The sequence below is a fragment of the Lepus europaeus genome, chromosome 9 (assembly GCF_033115175.1).
Source record: "Lepus europaeus isolate LE1 chromosome 9, mLepTim1.pri, whole genome shotgun sequence".
Lineage (NCBI taxonomy): Eukaryota > Metazoa > Chordata > Mammalia > Lagomorpha > Leporidae > Lepus > Lepus europaeus.
The window spans coordinates 7,201,847-7,219,271 of NC_084835.1; the positions used below are offsets into that span (position 1 = coordinate 7,201,847).

The 17,425-nt window shown below is 40.8% G+C and overlaps 1 protein-coding gene across 16 annotated transcripts in view; it reads left to right on the forward strand.

Moving 5' to 3' along the window:
- The window catches only part of SETD5 (SET domain containing 5), a 79,109-nt gene that overhangs the window by 42,239 nt on the left and 19,445 nt on the right, over positions 1–17,425 (forward strand). For 12 of the 16 annotated variants that reach the window (XM_062200368.1, XM_062200362.1, XM_062200372.1 and 9 more), the window contains 11 exons: positions 334–372; positions 3,187–3,429; positions 4,250–4,398; positions 4,781–4,898; positions 6,075–6,184; positions 7,942–8,191; positions 8,870–8,953; positions 9,647–9,904; positions 11,066–11,386; positions 11,798–12,040; positions 17,082–17,211. In XM_062200368.1, coding sequence (XP_062056352.1) covers positions 334–372; positions 3,187–3,429; positions 4,250–4,398; positions 4,781–4,898; positions 6,075–6,184; positions 7,942–8,191; positions 8,870–8,953; positions 9,647–9,904; positions 11,066–11,386; positions 11,798–12,040; positions 17,082–17,211 — 1,945 coding nt within the window. The remainder of the gene's footprint in view (positions 1–333; positions 373–3,186; positions 3,430–4,249; positions 4,399–4,780; positions 4,899–6,074; positions 6,185–7,941; positions 8,192–8,869; positions 8,954–9,646; positions 9,905–11,065; positions 11,387–11,797; positions 12,041–17,081; positions 17,212–17,425) is intronic. The other 4 variants (XM_062200373.1, XM_062200369.1, XM_062200375.1 and 1 more) reach the window with 1 other exon arrangement.

A 17,425-nucleotide genomic window follows, 5' to 3' on the forward strand; every position in this document is an offset into this window, starting at 1 on the left:
CCTTGTTAAGGGGATTGGTCTTTGTTTCCTTCTTAATTCACAACTGTTAAATCTGCAGCTTAAAGTTTTTATGAACTTTTTCTCTTACTGTCCGGGGTGCATGTAGGATTTAAGAGATGCATGTGCTTCCCTGTTAATGGAATGTATTTGACTTAGCCTCAGAGTTCATTGTCCTTGTATTCTTGATAATTGGGGAATCCCATTGTATTTGTTACCTAGAGAAAAGGGGACAAAGTAGAACACTAGTTCAAGCCTTAGTTTTAGTCTCAGGTATAACTGTCATTCTTGGTACCAAGTTTTGTTTTGTTCTACTTGTTTTCCTCTTTGGGATAGGCATTTCGAGAGGGATCCCGGAAGTCCTTGCGGATGAAGGTAAGGGGTACTCTTCCCTGATGCTGTGTTTTACTTCACTGTGGTCTTGCATTTTGGTCGGCTTCTTTCCTGACAATGATGGTCTGGGAATCTTGGAGTCTGCTTTTCGTTAGTTTGTAATTGTGGCCACTCAGTTTTTATAGAGCTTTTCTGCAAAGTTAGATTTTCTTAGCCATTTTCTGAAATATTTTCACTTTCTTTAAATCAGTCTTTGTTTATTGAGTTTTGTTGTTGTTGTTGTTGTTCGCCGCTTTTCTGGGGGTAAGTGACTTTTTGCCAAACAAAATGAGGGTGACTGTGTTCTGTCACTGTGAGTGGGTTCAACCGCAGGAGTGAGGTATTCCTGGTGATGATGCAGGCAAGAAGTCTTGTGCACCCACCCCAGCCCATGTTGGCTTTAATCACCAGTTGAAAGGGTAAATCTCATTAGCAGGAACATTGTATTATTGATAGGAATTACTCTTTGTGGAATTACTTACTGTTTTCTCTTGGCATGTCTGTTTGGTAGAGAAGACTCAGGTGATGTTATTGCGGCTTTGTTTTCCAATAAGAGTTTATGAGGTATGATTTTGTAAAAAGGTTGAAGAATAGAGAAATTAGGTGTGATGGTTTAAAGGCAATTTTCGGTAATGGTTGATAAAAACAGTTTGTTGAAAGCACATTGGATTATACTGTCTAGTATCTTCCTTTACCTGGGTATACATAAGAGGATAGCATACTCCCAAATCCCTACTTATGTTTCAGAACATTTAATTAAAATTAAACTCTGGTTTCATTCTATAAGCATTCATATCTGTAAAGGTGTAATTGGTATAAGACCAGTTTCTTTCCTATTGACAGTTAAAGATACAAACATTAAAATATTCAGTGAGCATAAGCTCTATTAGGATTATATTTGTATGAAACACCAATATGAATGATGTTATCAAGGATTACAGGTAGCATTTTGTCTAAAGTTGGGAGCCCTCACCTTGGGTCTGCCTATTAAAGAGATGAGAGAGGTCTCAGAACCCTGAGGCATCAGAGGCCTGCCAAGTGATTATCTCAATTCTAAGTTGAGTTACAAATCTTGTGCTCAGAATTACTAGTGAGAACTCCACCAAAGATCTAAGCTTGAGCCACAAGAATTATCATTTGGGTTTAAAGTCAAGAGCTTTTCCTATTAGAGACTCTAAACCAGTGTTTCTCAACCTTCAACATTTTGGACCAAGTAATTCTTTATGATGGAGGCTGTTTGCATTGTAAGATGTTTTGCAGCCTCCCTAATGTTTATCCACTAGGTGCCAGGAAAACACAGAAAGACACACCTATTTATAATCATCAGAGTGCATTCAGATGTCACCAAAAGTCTTCTGAGAGCAAAATTTGCCTAGTTGATCCACTGCCCAAAATCTATGAGAAGTGAAGACCTGAAGGATGAGATAGTGAGCAAGCACAGATTGGTGAACCATGGCTGTTATGGTGGCAAAGGCTTCCAAAAGACATTAACTTTAACAAGTCGTAAGTTCAGCAGTCACCATTGAACGCTCAGAGCTTGGCACACTGTGGGCACCCAAGTCCCCAGTCTTAAGTGCCTTTGAGTCTCAGGTTTTGCGCTCTTTGTTTGTTTATCTGCTCCTGACAAGGTCAAGCAGGTGGAAATGCAGTTGTATGTTGGCCTTGGGTGTTTCTTGGATCAGCATTCATTCTTTTGAACTCTAGTGAGAAACGTAGAAAACTATGGTGTTAATTTTTTTTCTTCCTTGTTCATAGGGAAAGGATGGTAGGCAGCAGTTAATCAATAGTGGTGATCAAAAAAAGTGGTGAAAGTAGTTATTACAGTAGACTTTAGTGTATTCTGCACTAGTCATGGAAAATGTATTGAATTTTATTTGCTTGTTATTGGAAATGGACATGGATTTTTCAAGTAACTACAAATGTCTTGTTTCAAGTACTACAGTGTCTTTTCCTCCTAATCTTCAGTAGCTTGACATCATCATTAGCTGTGGTTGGCTGGTTGTTTTCTGATGACACTGAGGTTTGGAACATCATAGAGGAAGACATGTGTCAGGCATAAGCTTTGTCTCTGGCTAATGCGTACCTCAAACTGTTGAGGGTGCTGGTGGTAAGACAGAATAATCTTCTCTCAGTACTGTCATCATGGGGGCAGTGGTTTTCCTAGAGGACTATAGCAGAATACCTCTTGGAAATTTTCTGTATTCCTCCTGCCCACTCCCCTCTCCATACTTTACCTTTTCAGATTGTTGAAAATGGCTATAAATTAGTCACAAGAAGAGATACTGTAGGTGGTAAGATTATAATTGATTGTAGTTACATGTTTATTTTAAGTGAACATGTATTCATTGTATAATGAAAGTAGTAAATGACACAGAAGCAAAATTATTCTCCTGGAAAACAGTATAACAAACCAGGTTGGGCTGCCACACAAATGGACATGTTCAATAAGTGTTGGAAATTTTAACTGTGATAATTTGACATATTTTTCTTCATTTTTAATCCACAATTTCTGATGTACTTGCCAATCTTTTGATAAGAACACAGTTGATTTTATGACTTAAAAGTGGTCACAAAATCAAAGTGGTGGGATTGAACTGTGATCCAGATTAATTTTTTACTTTCTAAGTGGGGCAAGCTGATGCTTCTCACAGCTTGTTGGGACAAAGCCGTGGCAGAAGCCAGATCCCCTGACTCCCAGTCCATTACTCGTAAGCCACACCATCTGCCAAGTGAACATTTTTCTCTGGACTTTATCCATGCCCACTCATATTTTTATGCTTGGGCCTTACTAACGTGTCTCACCTTTGTTCTCTACAGAATTCTCCCTCTGAAGCACAGAATTTAGATGAGAATACAACTGAGGGCTGGGAAAACCGGATACGACTATGGACGGATCAGTATGAAGAAGCTTTTACCAATCAGTACAGTGCAGATGTACAGAACGCCCTTGAACAACACCTACATTCTAGCAAGGAGTTCGTGGGCAAACCTGCTATTTTAGACACTATTAATAAGACTGAACTGGCCTGTAATAATACAGTGATCGGTTCCCAAATGCAGGTAAGGACCAAAGGGTTAGAGGCTGTAAGTTGAGATTTTTAAGGACCCAAGAAGACATTAGTTGGGATTACTGTTTCTTCTGAACGCACAAAACCTTAGAGTAACAAATTAGCTAACTGTTGATCATCTTCATCCAGTGCAGGTTGTGTTAACTGGAAATGATCTGGATGTGTATTTTTAAGCTGTTTTTGTTGATCAAAAATGGATGAATTAGAATGGGAACTTTTATAAAATCTAGATAGGAATTACGTCAGATTTATGGAAAGTTAAACTTGTTCTCTCTCTCTTTTTTTTAATTTGAAAGTCAGAGTTATAGGTAGTCAGAGGCAGAGAGAGAAACAGGTCTTCAATCCACTGGTTCCCTCCCCAGATGGCTGCATTGGCCAGAGCCGGGCCATTCTGAAGCCAGAAGCCAAGAGCTTCTTCCAGGTCTCCCACGTGGGTGCAGGGGCCCAAGCAGAGAGCTAGATCGGAAGTGAAACATCCAGGTCTCAAACCAGCACCCATATGGAATGCCAGAACTGCAGGCGGTGGCTTTATCTGCTGTGGCACAGCAGCGGCGCCTCTCTTTCAATCTTACACTAGACATAGAGCCACCAAAATCTTAATTGTGTGTTTTACTTTGATCTTTTTTCTTGTTTTTTTCTGGAATACTTGAGCTTATATCAAATTCTAAAAATTTTCGGATCATCAACTTCAGTAATATATACAGATAAAATTTTTAAGTGTTTGGGGTCTTTGCCACTCTTAGGAAATGCTTTCAGTGTCTGTTAAGCTGCTCTTGCTGTTGTTTCAGTGTTAATACTCTGATTTTATTCAGTTACAGCTGGGAAGAGTCACTCGTGTTCAAAAGCACCGGAAGATACTGAGGGCTGCAAGAGATTTGGCTTTGGACACTCTCATAATAGAATATCGTGGGAAAGTCATGTTACGGCAGCAATTTGAGGTCAATGGGCATTTCTTCAAAAAGTAAGACCGTCATTCGTTGAGCAGTGAGGGCTAAGTGGGTTCAAGTGACCAGTATTGCTATAAAAATCAGGCTGGTTGATAGGATACCCTTGGGAAAAAGATGGTAACTCAAATAAGCTCACAGTTGTCTGCTGTCTGTAGAGGAGTACAGATAAATCGGCAGATTGTTTAGTGTATAAACTGGTGACGATGCCTTTCCAAGCCAAGCATCCTTGCTTTGTGCTTGTTCTTTAATCAAGCAGACAAGCGTTTGATGCTGTCCAAGTGTGAGCACTGCAGAGGGCTGCTGCTGCTTCTGTGAGCATGTGCTTCATATTTGAAATGAGGGGGTGGCCTTCTTGTTTGTGTTGAGAATTACAGGATTTTTAATTTATATCCCTAGACCATACCCCTTTGTGCTCTTCTATTCAAAATTCAATGGCGTAGAGATGTGTGTGGATGCCCGTACTTTCGGTAACGATGCTCGGTTCATCAGGAGATCATGTACACCAAACGCAGAGGTAAGATATCTGTAACAACTTTCCTTTGAATGGAACCACCTAAGAACCAGCTTACTGAAGAAACATTCTGAAAACTTCACCCAAATAAAGGTCTGTAGATAATAGCAAGAGATTAAAAAAAATAATAATGATGCTTTTTATACTGACAAGATGAGTGGAAGGAGTGATTTTGTTTAGAAAAGGCAGAAATGGGAAAAAGTGAAAATTGTTCAGGAGAAAGCGCTAGGCTAAATAAGAAGTTGGGGGCCTATATTAAAGAAATTGCATGTGGTAGAAGATGTCATTAAGCCCAACAAAGCTACTTACTATTTAATCTCAGTGTCTTAGATTTCAGAAAATGGAGTTAGGACATTTCTAGAATTCGTAATTCATGCCACCACGTAAGATGAAACAAGAAAATCCATAGAGCTTGACTTACTGGCTAAGTAAACTGAATGCTGTGGTAGAGCTGGAATCAGCTTTAAGATGTAAAGCAGCGATTTTTTTTTTTACCCTGAATTTTAACATTTCTAAAGTATCATAATATTTCAGTTGAGATGATATTAAGTAACAGGCTACCTTAATTTTTTTTTTTTTTACGATTTATTTTACTTGAAAGAGTCGGGCCGCCCTCTCGCCTGTCACGCACCGCACGTTCGTGGGGAACCTGGCAGTAAACCATTCGTAGACGGCCTGCTTTTGGGTCGGGGTTTCGTACTTAGCAGAGCAGCTCCCTCGCTGCGATATGTTGAAAGTCAGCCCTCGACACAAGGGTTTTTTTTAAAAAAAAAAAAAAAAAAAAGTCAGAGTTACACAGAGGAGCAGCAGAGAGAGAGAGAAGTCTTCTATCCGCTGGTTCACTCCCTAGATGGCCGCAACGGCCGGAGCTGTGCCAATCTGGAGCCAGGAGCTTCCTCCAGGTCTCCCATGTGGGTGCAGGGGCCCAAGGACTTGGGCCATCTTCTACTGCTTTCCCAGGCCACAGCAGAGAGCTGGACAGGAAGTGGAACAGCCAGGTCTCAAATCATTCCATATGGGATGCCGGCGCTGCAGGCCAGGGTGTTAACCCACAGCACCTCAGCACCAGCCCCAGGCTACCTTAATTCTAAGGAGAAATTATTTGGGTAAATGGTGTTTTTCCTTCTACAGAAAGTGTAATCTTTAGGCTAGATCCAACCATAAGCCTTCTTTGTACAGGTGCGACACATGATTGCAGATGGGATGATTCACCTGTGTATCTATGCTGTGTCTGCCATCACCAAGGATGCTGAGGTCACCATAGCATTTGATTATGAGTATAGTAACTGGTAAGATTTTGGAATTACATATTAAGCTGTTCAACTCTGTTCAGAGTCTGCTTTTGTTCCTTGCTGTTTCCTTCTTAGTTTATTCTTTTCATATTTTTTTAAGATTTTTTTTTTTTTTTTTTTTTTTTTGAATGCCAGAGTTACACAGATAGCAAAGGAGAGGCAGAGAGAGAGGTCTTCCATGCACTGGTTCACTCCCCAGATGGCCGCAACGGCCAGAGCTGCACACCGATCCAAAGCCAGGAGCCAGGAACTTCTTCCGGGCCTCCCATGTGGGTGCAGGGCCATCTTCTACTGCTTTCCTAGGCCATAGGAGAGAGCTGGATTGGAAGTGGAGCAGCCAGGACTAGAACCAGCGTCCATATGGGATGATGGCACTTCACTCCAAGGCTCTAACCCGCTGAGCCACAGCACTGGCCCCTATTCTTTTCATGAGTAATGTGTTTGACTTATAAGTTGTAAAGGAAAAGATGAGATTTTTCTTTTTTAAAGATTTATTTATTTATTTGAAATTCGAGTTACACAGAGACAGGAGAGGCAGAGAGAGAGAGAGAGAGAGGTCTTCTTCCATCCAATGGTTCACTCCCAATTGGCTGCAATGGCCAGAGCTGCACCGGTCTGAATCCAGGAGCCAGGAGCTTCTTCAGGGTCTCCCATGCAGTTTCGGGAGCCCAGGGATTTGGACCATCTTCCGCTGCTTTCCCAGGCTGTAGCAGAGAGTTAGATTGGAAGTAGAGCAGCCAGGTCTTGAACCGGCACCCATATGGGATGCCAGCACTGCAGGCCCGGGTGTTAATCTGCTGCACCAGAGCACTGTCTCCAAGATCAGATTTTTCTTTATAAAGATACAGGTACAATGTATGATAATGCTCACAAGCCCCCTAAGAAAAGATATTTTGTTTCATCCCTCCTTAGCCAGAATAGCCAAAAAGTTTCACAAAGTTTAATACTGGTGTTGAGGTAGTATATGTATGTTGCTAGGCACAGGGCAGTTGTGTCCTGAACCATAGAGCCTGAGACTCTAAGGATTCACTCCCAAAAAGAAAAAGTTTAAATAAAGGAAAAATTTAAAAAGAAGAATTCACTCCCATTGTAAATAGTTTGTCATTTATACCTTAATAAAAGCAGTTGAGTGAGGATTAAAGGTTCACTCTCATGAACGCAAACCATACCATCTATCTGTATATGAAAATACAGAGAAACAGATGGGGAATCATAGGTGAATCTATGTGATGGGTTTTGTAAAGTAGATGACTTTTCTTCCCTAATCCTGTTAGACAAGCTAGAATCTTCCTGGCCCAAGTATGAAACAGGTATGAATGAAAAGGGAGTCAGTAGGTGCAATGAGGGCTTGGCCCAATGGTGGGCAGAGAAGTGTGACCACTTCAAGAAGTGGAGCAGCCGGGACTTAAAGTGGCACTTGTACGGGATGCCAGCGTCATAGGCAGCGGCAAGTATGACCCCTTAATACTGTCACCAATTCACTGCCTACTAAACAGCGTAAAGCAGTTGGGAGAATCGCATTTTGTGGAGGCTTTCCTTCCTTTTCACTGACCATAAGTAGGAGTAGAGTTGGTGAGATACAGAGAAACACAGAATGTGGGAAGTCATCATAGGGCGTCTCTGATACCTTACTAATATCCTGCTCAGAGACACTACCCTAGCAAATTACTATGGGACTATTTCAAGAGAGTAGATACTATAACTGATTTTCGAACGTACTGAGCCAAGTACTTTTGGTTATTTCTTTGGAGCAGTAATTACAAAGTGGACTGTGCATGTCACAAAGGAAACAGGAACTGCCCTATACAGAAAAGAAATCCCAATGCTGCAGAGCTGCCCCTCCCACCTCCTCCAAGCCTGCCTACCATCGGAGCAGAGACCAGACGGAGAAAAGCACGACGGAAAGAGCTCGAGATGGAGCAGCAGAGTGAGACTGCAGGGGAGGCGAATGACCAGCACCCCCAAGAAGTTCCAGAAAAAACCACGGTGTTGAGTGACCATGAGGTACTTTCCTGTAGTCAGTAACGATGCTGTTGTGTCAGTCCCCTGCGTAAGGAGGAGATCTCCGGTTGCTACATGTTATTGTAGAAAAGCTATAGTGACACATCGTGCCCTTTATCTCAATGTGTGGATTTGCATTCATTCATTCTGTTTTTACAATATCAAGAATATCCTTTCATCCACTTTCCTGGTTTCAGTTTAGAGAAGAGTGGGTTACCGTTAGTGTTTACTGTGTGGCCTCAGATGAATAACTTTCTTTTTAAAAAAAAAAGATTTATTTATTTACTTGAAAGTCAGAGTTACACAGTGAGAGGAGAGAGAGAGAGGTCCTCCATCTGCTGGCTCACTCCCCAACTGGCCACAACGGCTGGAGCTGCAGCGATCAGGAGCTTCCTCCAGGCCTCCCACTCGGATGCAGGGTCCCAAGTACTTGGACCACATTACACTGCCTTCCCATGTCAAAGTAGAGATTTGGATCAGAAGTCCACCAGCTGGGGCTCGAACCAGTGCCCACATGGGATGCCGGCACTGCGGGTGGTGGCTTTGCCTGTACCACAGCACTGGCCCCAATGAATAACGTTTTAAAACGCTAGGAACTATTTCTAGAAAGCTAACCAGAATAAAACAGAGATTGACTTTAATAGAGTTTATGAATAGCTAAATATTACCTCTCTTTTAAAGGAAATAGACCATCCAGAAGAAAAGCCAGAAGAAGAGAAAGCAGAGGTTGCAGATGACCAGGAGAGTGCAGCTCACGGCAGGAGGGTGTGTACCACCTCACGTCCCGTAGCTTTTCTGACTCCTGCTCTTCTCTTGTTTGTATCATCTTGTTTATTTGACATGAGATTAACTTGGGCCTTTGCCTTGAAATAGGTATCATTATACTTTTAAAATTTGTTTCCCTACACCAACACATACATATAGAGTAGCTGACAAGTGACTTATTAGTTAAATGTGATTTTTGAAGATCCCTTACTAACAACCTTGTCTCCAATACTTGGCTGGCGAAAAACAAGATAGGTTGGGGCAGTTTTACTCTGACTTGGGAATTTCTTATGTTTATGTGAGTGTTGATTTTTTTAAAAACCATTTTAGTTTTATGGATTAAAGTCTTTTATGCTGAAGCCAATCATCTTTGTTTATATTACTGAGAAATTAAGAGCCTAGTTGGTTATTTTTTAACTTGGAAATACAAGGAAAAGCTTATTTTATGACCCTTTTTCATTTATATAAAAATAGCTGATTTGTTTTGAAAGTTTAGCCTTGGCTTGGCTTGGCTTTCTTCTATAACTTCCCCATGTTTAAAATGAAATATTTTTATTGTTTTTCTTAGATTATCCAAGATTCATGTGTCATCTTACTGGTGAATTTCTATTTGTTACATTAATAATGCTTCTGAAAACTCTGTCCCCTCCTCTTGGTTGAGCTTCTTTCTCTACTAATGTTCTTTCTTTTTAGACCCGGGAGGACAGAAAGGTTGAAGCCATCATGCATGCTTTTGAAAACTTAGAAAAGCGAAAGAAACGGCGAGATCAGCCCTTTGAACAGAGCAGCTCTGATATAGAGGTCACGGCCACTGTCGTGGGGACTCCTTTGGGAGAAGAGACAAAAACTGAAGCTCCTGAAGTTGAAGCTAGCAACCCTGCTTCAAACATTGCTGTCCCAAGCATCTCACAGACTGTTGGTGTGAACACCCGGAGGTCTTCCCAAGCAGGGGTAAGAGTTGGAAGAAAAGACTTGAGGGATTGGAGACTCCTGCCTTTGTTTTTTGCCTTTTTTTAATCAGTATTTTCAACTTTGCCCTGTACTACAAGTAAGACCATTTAACATTTTCACTGTCTGATTTGTGGAATTCAGTGAGATATATAAAGTCAAAAGTTGAACAAATAGACAACCTTTAAACTAGGTTAGTATTTGGTATTGTTTCTGTTGCTGGTGAGTACATAAAAGGATTTTTTTTTTTTTAGATTTATTTATTTGAAAGAGTTTTACAGAGAGAGCAGGAGAGGTAGAGAAAATCAGAGGTCTTCCATCCACTGGTTCACTCTCCAGTTGGCTGCCATGGCTGGAGCTGTGCCAATCCAAAGCCAGGAGCTTCTTCCTGGTCTCCCACGCGGGTGCAAGGGCCCAAGGACTGCTTTCCCAGGCCATAGCAGAGAACTGGATTGGAAGTGGGGCAGCTGGGACTCGAACCAGCGCCCATATGGGATGCCAGTACCACAGGTGGCGGCTTTACCTGCTGCGCCACAGCACCAGCCCCAAGTACATAAAAGTTAATTTGGTTTCTTTTATGTATCTTCTTTATAGCCTATACCTATTCATAGAGTTCACAGGATAAACCTCTTTTCCTTCCGTACCCAAGCTGTGAATCTCAGCCATAAACTGAAACTGCAGTATCTGGGAAACAAACACAAGGAAGAATTTTCTTTCCTGCTCATAACCTTAACATTAAGTGGTTCCCATAGCTGATTTTTTATAAAATGTTTTATAATACTTTTTAGAAATAGATGCAACGGGCCAGCGTTGTATAGCAGGTTAAGCCGACACCTGCAGCGTCAGCATCCTATGTGGATGCTAGTTTGACTTTCAGCTATTCCACTTCCAATTCCACTGCCTGCCAGTGTGCCTGGGAAAGCATGGAGAAAGGCCCGAATCCTTGGGCCCCTGCATCCACATGGGAGACCTGGAAGAAGCTCCTGGCTCCTGGTTCCTGGCTTCTGCCTGGCCCAAACCCTGCTGTTGTGGCCTTTGGGAGTGAACCAGAAGATGGAATACCTCTTTGTCTCTAACTCTGCTTTTCAAATAAAGAAAAGTGTATACAAAATTGAATGTTTGCTGATAAATTTTTGGTAATGTTTAACTCTGATATTTTCATAGGATAATGCTGCTGAAAAACCAGTCCCCAAACCACCTGCAGCAAAGCCTTCCAGGCCCCGACCGAAGAGCCGAATTTCTCGGTACCGGACCAGTTCAGCCCAAAGATTAAAGCGGCAGAAGCAGGCCAGTGCACAGCAGGCAGAGTTGTCACAAGCTACCCTGGAAGAGGGTGGAAATAACAGTGCAGTAACTCCTGCTGAATCTGGAAGTACAGACAGTTCAGGAGAAAATAGGCAGTTAACAGGGTCTGACCCAGCTCTGGTATCACTTACTGGATCCCACGTCAACCGTGCTGCATCTAAATACCCTAAAACCAAAAAGGTAAGTCATGAATACATCTGCTTCCTACATCTGGTCAGGCAAAAGCTGTCTTAGTGAAATGAGAAATCTTGCAGTCAGTCTCCAGAAAAAACATAATCTCCATGTTATTAGATTAAATGTGTTTATTATATAAAATGATACAGAAAACTGAAGACATCCTACTACCTTTTGTTCCTTATTTTAAGGCAGATCTCAGATCATCAATAGCTAAAATTATTCCTCTCTTCGTGCACTTGGGAAGGGTGAGGCTTATCTGTGTTCTGAATGCCCAGTTCATACTCTGCAGCAGCTGCTGCAGCTCCCTCTGTCCTAGTTTCTACAAGAGATTTGTCTTGTGATCAGCACTGCTGCCTCTGGCTTTTGCATTTGCAGCATTAACTAACAGTCTCTCTCTCTTTCTCTCTGTCATAGTATTTAGTTACAGAATGGTTGAATGACAAAGCAGAGAAGCAAGAGTGCCCTGTTGAGTGCCCTTTACGTATCACCACGGACCCAACTGTACTGGCAACGACCCTGAACATGCTACCAGGCCTTATTCATTCCCCGTTAATTTGCACCACCCCTAAACACTACATTCGCTTTGGCTCGCCCTTTATGCCTGAGAGGCGTCGGAGGCCCCTTCTGCCTGACGGCACGTTCAGCTCCTGTAAGAAGGTATGTCTGTTTATGTGATATTTTTTGGTTTTGGGGACGGGAGGGTGTTTTTTTTTTTTTTCCCCTAGGACACCTAAATTGTGATATATCTAACAAATTTTCTAGATAGCCTCTCTGCCCATGTGAGTTAATACTGAGTCAGTTGTTCAGCCATGACTGCTGATGCAGCGAGAGTCAGTAGTACTAAGGTGGGATGTATATTTGATTTTTGATGCTCAAATTTGTGAGTATTCACTATTGCTGCTTCTGAGAGCCCTTGAGATCATGGAGTGAGAACACACAGCAGTTGACGAGTGGGTAGGGAGGGATATGTTGTGTGTACTCTTGCGGTATTGACTGACATGTCCACTTGTGATACTGTGTGAGACTGGGCCCCAGATACTTTAGAACACTGTTGCCTGAGCTTAAAATGAACAAATTGTGTTTCAAATTAATTCAGTCACTACTACCACTTGATGGAGTTCAACGGGAAATTCCTATTGTAATTGGCATAATTCCTATTCCTTGACCAGTGACAACTGTTTATTCCTTTGAGATTATAGAAACTACTATAAAAGGCTCTCTCCCCCTCTCTCTCTGCCTCTTTGTCCTCTCTCCATTTAGTGTTTTTGGATCTAGTAGAGTGGTGATTGGTAGTTGTTTTTGGAATGCTCTCTCTTAATACCCAGAATACCTGTGTGTTTTCCAAAGGTGTCTCGAAGGAACACGTCACTCCCTCCGAGCTGTAATGTCATTCCTGTTTTCTAGAAGTGCAGGAGTCCCTTTCATTTGGTCTTCCTTTGAGGTAGTCTGTTCCCTGGAACACCCTTTTCTCTTATCCTCAGATCTGGATTCAGGCTGCCTTCCTCAGTGTCTGCCATTGTCCTCCTCCACTGGCATCACGTACATGAGGATGCTGCATGTAGATTATTTGATGTGATGAAGTCTCCAACTCCAGGCACGTCTTCCCTGACTCCTCCAAACTTAAAGCTTTTATCTTTCCCAAAGAACAGAAAATATTTCTTGGGGGGAGGGGGGGCGTGAAGGATGGGATATGGAGGGGAGGAGGAGGGCAAAAAGGAAGGGCACAACTGCTGAGTGAGCAGCACACATTGCAGAACATCTGCTCCTGGTTGCACATCTTACTGAAGGGTTTGAGTCCCTTGCTGGGCAATTCCGAAGCAGAAGAAATCCCTAAAGATAAATTTGCCCTTGAGATCATTGCAAAAAATATTGCATATAATGTAATGACATACATGATTTTCAGGTATCAGAATCACATAATGATGACTATCTTTAAAAAAAAATAAGAACAGAACATTTCTGGAAAACCTTCCTACAGGACATTTGTCTTAGTACTGAAAGGGCATTGGGTCTTTGAGAATACTTCCTTACACCAGTTCACTTTGAAAGACTAGTGTATCTTGTATCTTAAAGATGACCTGAGAAGGAAAGTCATTTGCCTTGTAATTAGCTTTATGATTAACCTTCCATAGTAATTGGAGAGCTACCAACTCTGGTATTGGTGTGCAGTACTGAGAGCTGATCTCATGATTTAGCGTTGCCTGATCCCTTGTTAGGAGTGAAAGCTCAGAATTGTAACTGCATTTGTGAATCATGTTAAAAATTGTAAGGGCTGTAAGTATGGTCTGTATTCAAAAGGAGGAGCAAGCTGAGAAAGGCTTAATATGTATGAAAGAAGTTACTTCCTTTTGTTCTGTATCTGGCTGAAAACAGCACTGGATTTCTCCTAAGGCCTGCCGAGGTAGTAGTGTCTCCTGTTTTGGTAGGTAGCTGACCTAATGTAGGTTAATACTGGAGTCTGAGTGTGCATGGTGTGAGCTTATCTCTTCAGTTTCTTTCTGCTCTCATCTGCTTTCCCTACCAGCAGAGAGAGACTTGAGAAAACCAAAAGCATGTATTTAGTACTGTGTCTTCAGATCTAATAGAAAATCCATTATTTGAGCTCTTTGGGCCTGGTTGTGATTTAGGGCTTGGATCTGTAGCTTATCTTTGTGTCTCCACTGGCAAGAGAGAGAATCTTGTGTAATGGAAATCCATGTGATAGTCTCCAAATGTATCTGACCTTCCTTAGTCTTGAGTTCCACAGGCTCTGTTTAAGCACTTGCATCTATATGTGTCATGCTCAATCAGTAGGTAAACTTCAGGTAGTGGACATTGAGTTATCATAGCAACACTGTTTATATTATTTATTTTTAAATTGTTTAAATTGTGGTCTGAATTGTTTGAGATTAAATCACTAATGCTTGATGTAAGCACATCAAGATTATTTTACAAAATCACAATGCAGCATTAATGTAAAATTAATGTAAAAGAATCTTAGTGTGAAGGTACATTCAGCTTTCTCCTGGGTGGGTATGAAAAAGCTGTTTTTAGATATGTGTGAAAGGACTCAACTACTGGAGGACCTAAGAACATTTCCATGATTAAACACAATTTAATAAGATTGTGTAAGTCCCTCAGAGTATAAATTAACCAAATAGATAAGGAAAAAACCCCTCTGTGGGATCAGTTAGAATAGTTCATATTCCTAATAGGCCCACTGTCGCATTTCTGAGTAAAGGTGGCAAAGGCCTTTTAAGTTAAAAATGGTACAAGATTGAATAATTGTATTTCTAGATTTGTCTCCAGATTCTTGGAGTATTTGACAGACTATTTATATTATCTCGAGTTGGTAAATTGTCATAATTATTATAAGGCATTTTCTGATTTTATATGTCTCCTTTTAGATTTTCAATTATTTTAAAAGAGAAGCATTTATTAGTGAGCATCAAGCCTTTTAGTGATGCCCCACCTTTCTCTTTAAACTTACTCTAGATATATGTGTAAGGCCTTGGATCTGCTAGATTTCTTATAAAACCAACCTGATAATGAAACATTGCCCTTTGGGATTTAATTGTGTACCCTGGAGGTTAATTGCTCTGTGTATCTTTTAGTAGACCTTTAGAATTTAGTTAAGATCTGTGTGCCCAGCACTGTGCTGGAACCTTTTTTTTCACCTACATTGTCTCAATCTTTGTGACAACCCTGTGACTTTGGGGTTATTTGCCTCAATTTACAGATCTAGAAGCTCTGCTTAGTAAGGTTTAACTTGCCCAAAGTGAAGCAGTTAGTAAGTGGCACAGTCAAGTTTGAACACAGGCCTTTTGGACCCAAAACTGATATTACTTCCCTATTCTTTCCTCACAGTTAAGAGACCATTGGAAACATCTCTCTAATAATTATGCCTCCTAAAAAACACTTCTCACTTTTATGACTTTAAGGCTATAAATAGAACTTGAGCAGGTGGGGAAGGGGAGTCTAAAATTAATTTATCACCCATGGGGGTAATTGGGACTTGTTAGATACAAATGTTTATGTTCCTTTTTTACATGGGTCCTGAAAGAACTTTAAAAAATATAACGGCCAAGAGGAATGAATTTTGACCATATTTGCTGTGTTTAACCTGATAGCCAACCATAGTGGCATCTTATTCCCAGAATGTCCCTGTTCTGGTTTTATGTTCCCTTTTTGTAGTCATCAGATCCAGAATGTGAATTCTTTTATGGATAACATCTACTTGACACTGGAAAGATAAAAAATTAACTTCTCTCAGAGGAAAGCTCAGTGAACCCAAATGAGTTCTGTCATCTGCTCTGAGAAGAAAAACTTGTACTGAAGGTATCTGTAACAGGATTTTTCACTCATTTTGTCCTCCCAGACCTAATTTACCCCATCTGTTAAATAAGTGCTTGGGACAAGATAACCTCTGAGGTCTCTTCTAAGCTCTGAGGATTTGTGGTTCTGACAGTTCATCTTTACATCAATATTCTGCATGTAAGAGAGTTCATTCTTGCTTTATTTTGGCTTCTCAGAGACCTAGTCATATTCTGAGGTACTGATTGATTCAGATGACTGTTGATCTCCTTTTTATGTACACATTCACTCTTACCTCCTCGTTTTTACAGTGACATTTATGTGATACAAGATTTTTCTTAGGAGAATTTTCCTGGAATACTTTCTAAGTTTTGAAAAGGGAAATCTATTAGAATGTTCTCTTTGGTGAGAGAATATTTACTTACCTGTAATATATGTCACCTAAAAATATAAAAATAAGAATTCACCTTGGCTCTTCCTATTTGGGGGAGGGTGTGACTCAGAAATTGATGTTTATCAAAACTCAATCTGTCTTATATCAGAGCAGGAGAGCCATACAGTGGTGAGCAACCTACAACTGTGTATCTGAATAGAATACAGTTACAGGTAAGAAATTTTCTCTCTCCCACAGAATGCATATTCTTATTACCCTACTCTTTGCAGGCTGATTGGCTGACCCAAATTTATTTCTCATCTATGTAGATTCCAGTATTCACTGCCCCAAAAAGTGACTGATTAGAGAGGTGCTCCCCCCCATTCTTTTTTTTTTTTTCTGCAAGTCCTTTGTTTTGGTGATTTGCATTATCATACAGAACTTAACCAAAAAGTGTTTCATGGGGGGGGGGGAGGCCCATAGTTCGCTCTGTTTTTGGAGCAGACCTTTTAGAAGTCTCTGTGTACCTCTAGTGAAGAGCTGTTTATTCTCCAGAATGTTCCCTGTGAATCCTTTCTGTTACGTCTTCTGGTGTCCCCCACACAGGGCAGACAACTGTTAAGAGATCTTTATTCTCCTTTTATGCACTTATTTTACCTAATTTTATTCTCTATGATCAAAATCTCTCTTGATCGATACTACGATTTCTTCCTTATCTCTCAAACATTGTTCCATGCTAAGCTGTATGCAAAATTTAGTCATAGTCAAAATTTTACTGGTTCTGATTTTCTGATGGGATCTCATTATGCGTAGTCCAAATCTTAGTTTTGTCTGGTAGAAGAATTAAAGGGGAAGTGTTGTGATATAGAGAAATACAAGGCAATAAAATACCTGACTGTGGAACTGAATGAGTGTGTTGGATTGCATCTCTCACCAGTTGGCACGTAATGACCTGGTTAGTGCATTTGAAATAGTTATACTAAGTAATTTTAAATGATTATTAATAATTCTTTGGTTCTTTTCTCATTTTAGCGTTGGATAAAACAAGCCTTGGAGGAAGGAATGACTCAAACATCATCTGTATCCCAAGAGACTAGAACTCAGCACCTATACCAAAGTAAAGAGAATAGTAACTCTTCTAGCATCTGCAAAGACAATGCAGGTGCGTATCTGAAACTTTTCTGACTGTATGAGCAGTGATTGTTTCAGGTCCACATGCTAAACTGTAGTATTACTACTTTTATTATGAACAAGAAATAGCATGTTCTCTAAATAGTTACTTTACATCTGTCTTTACAGAGGAAGAGAGAGATCTCAAGTCAGGGATCAGTTTTCCCAGGACGACAAAGAAGGAACTAGACAGTACTCAGATAACA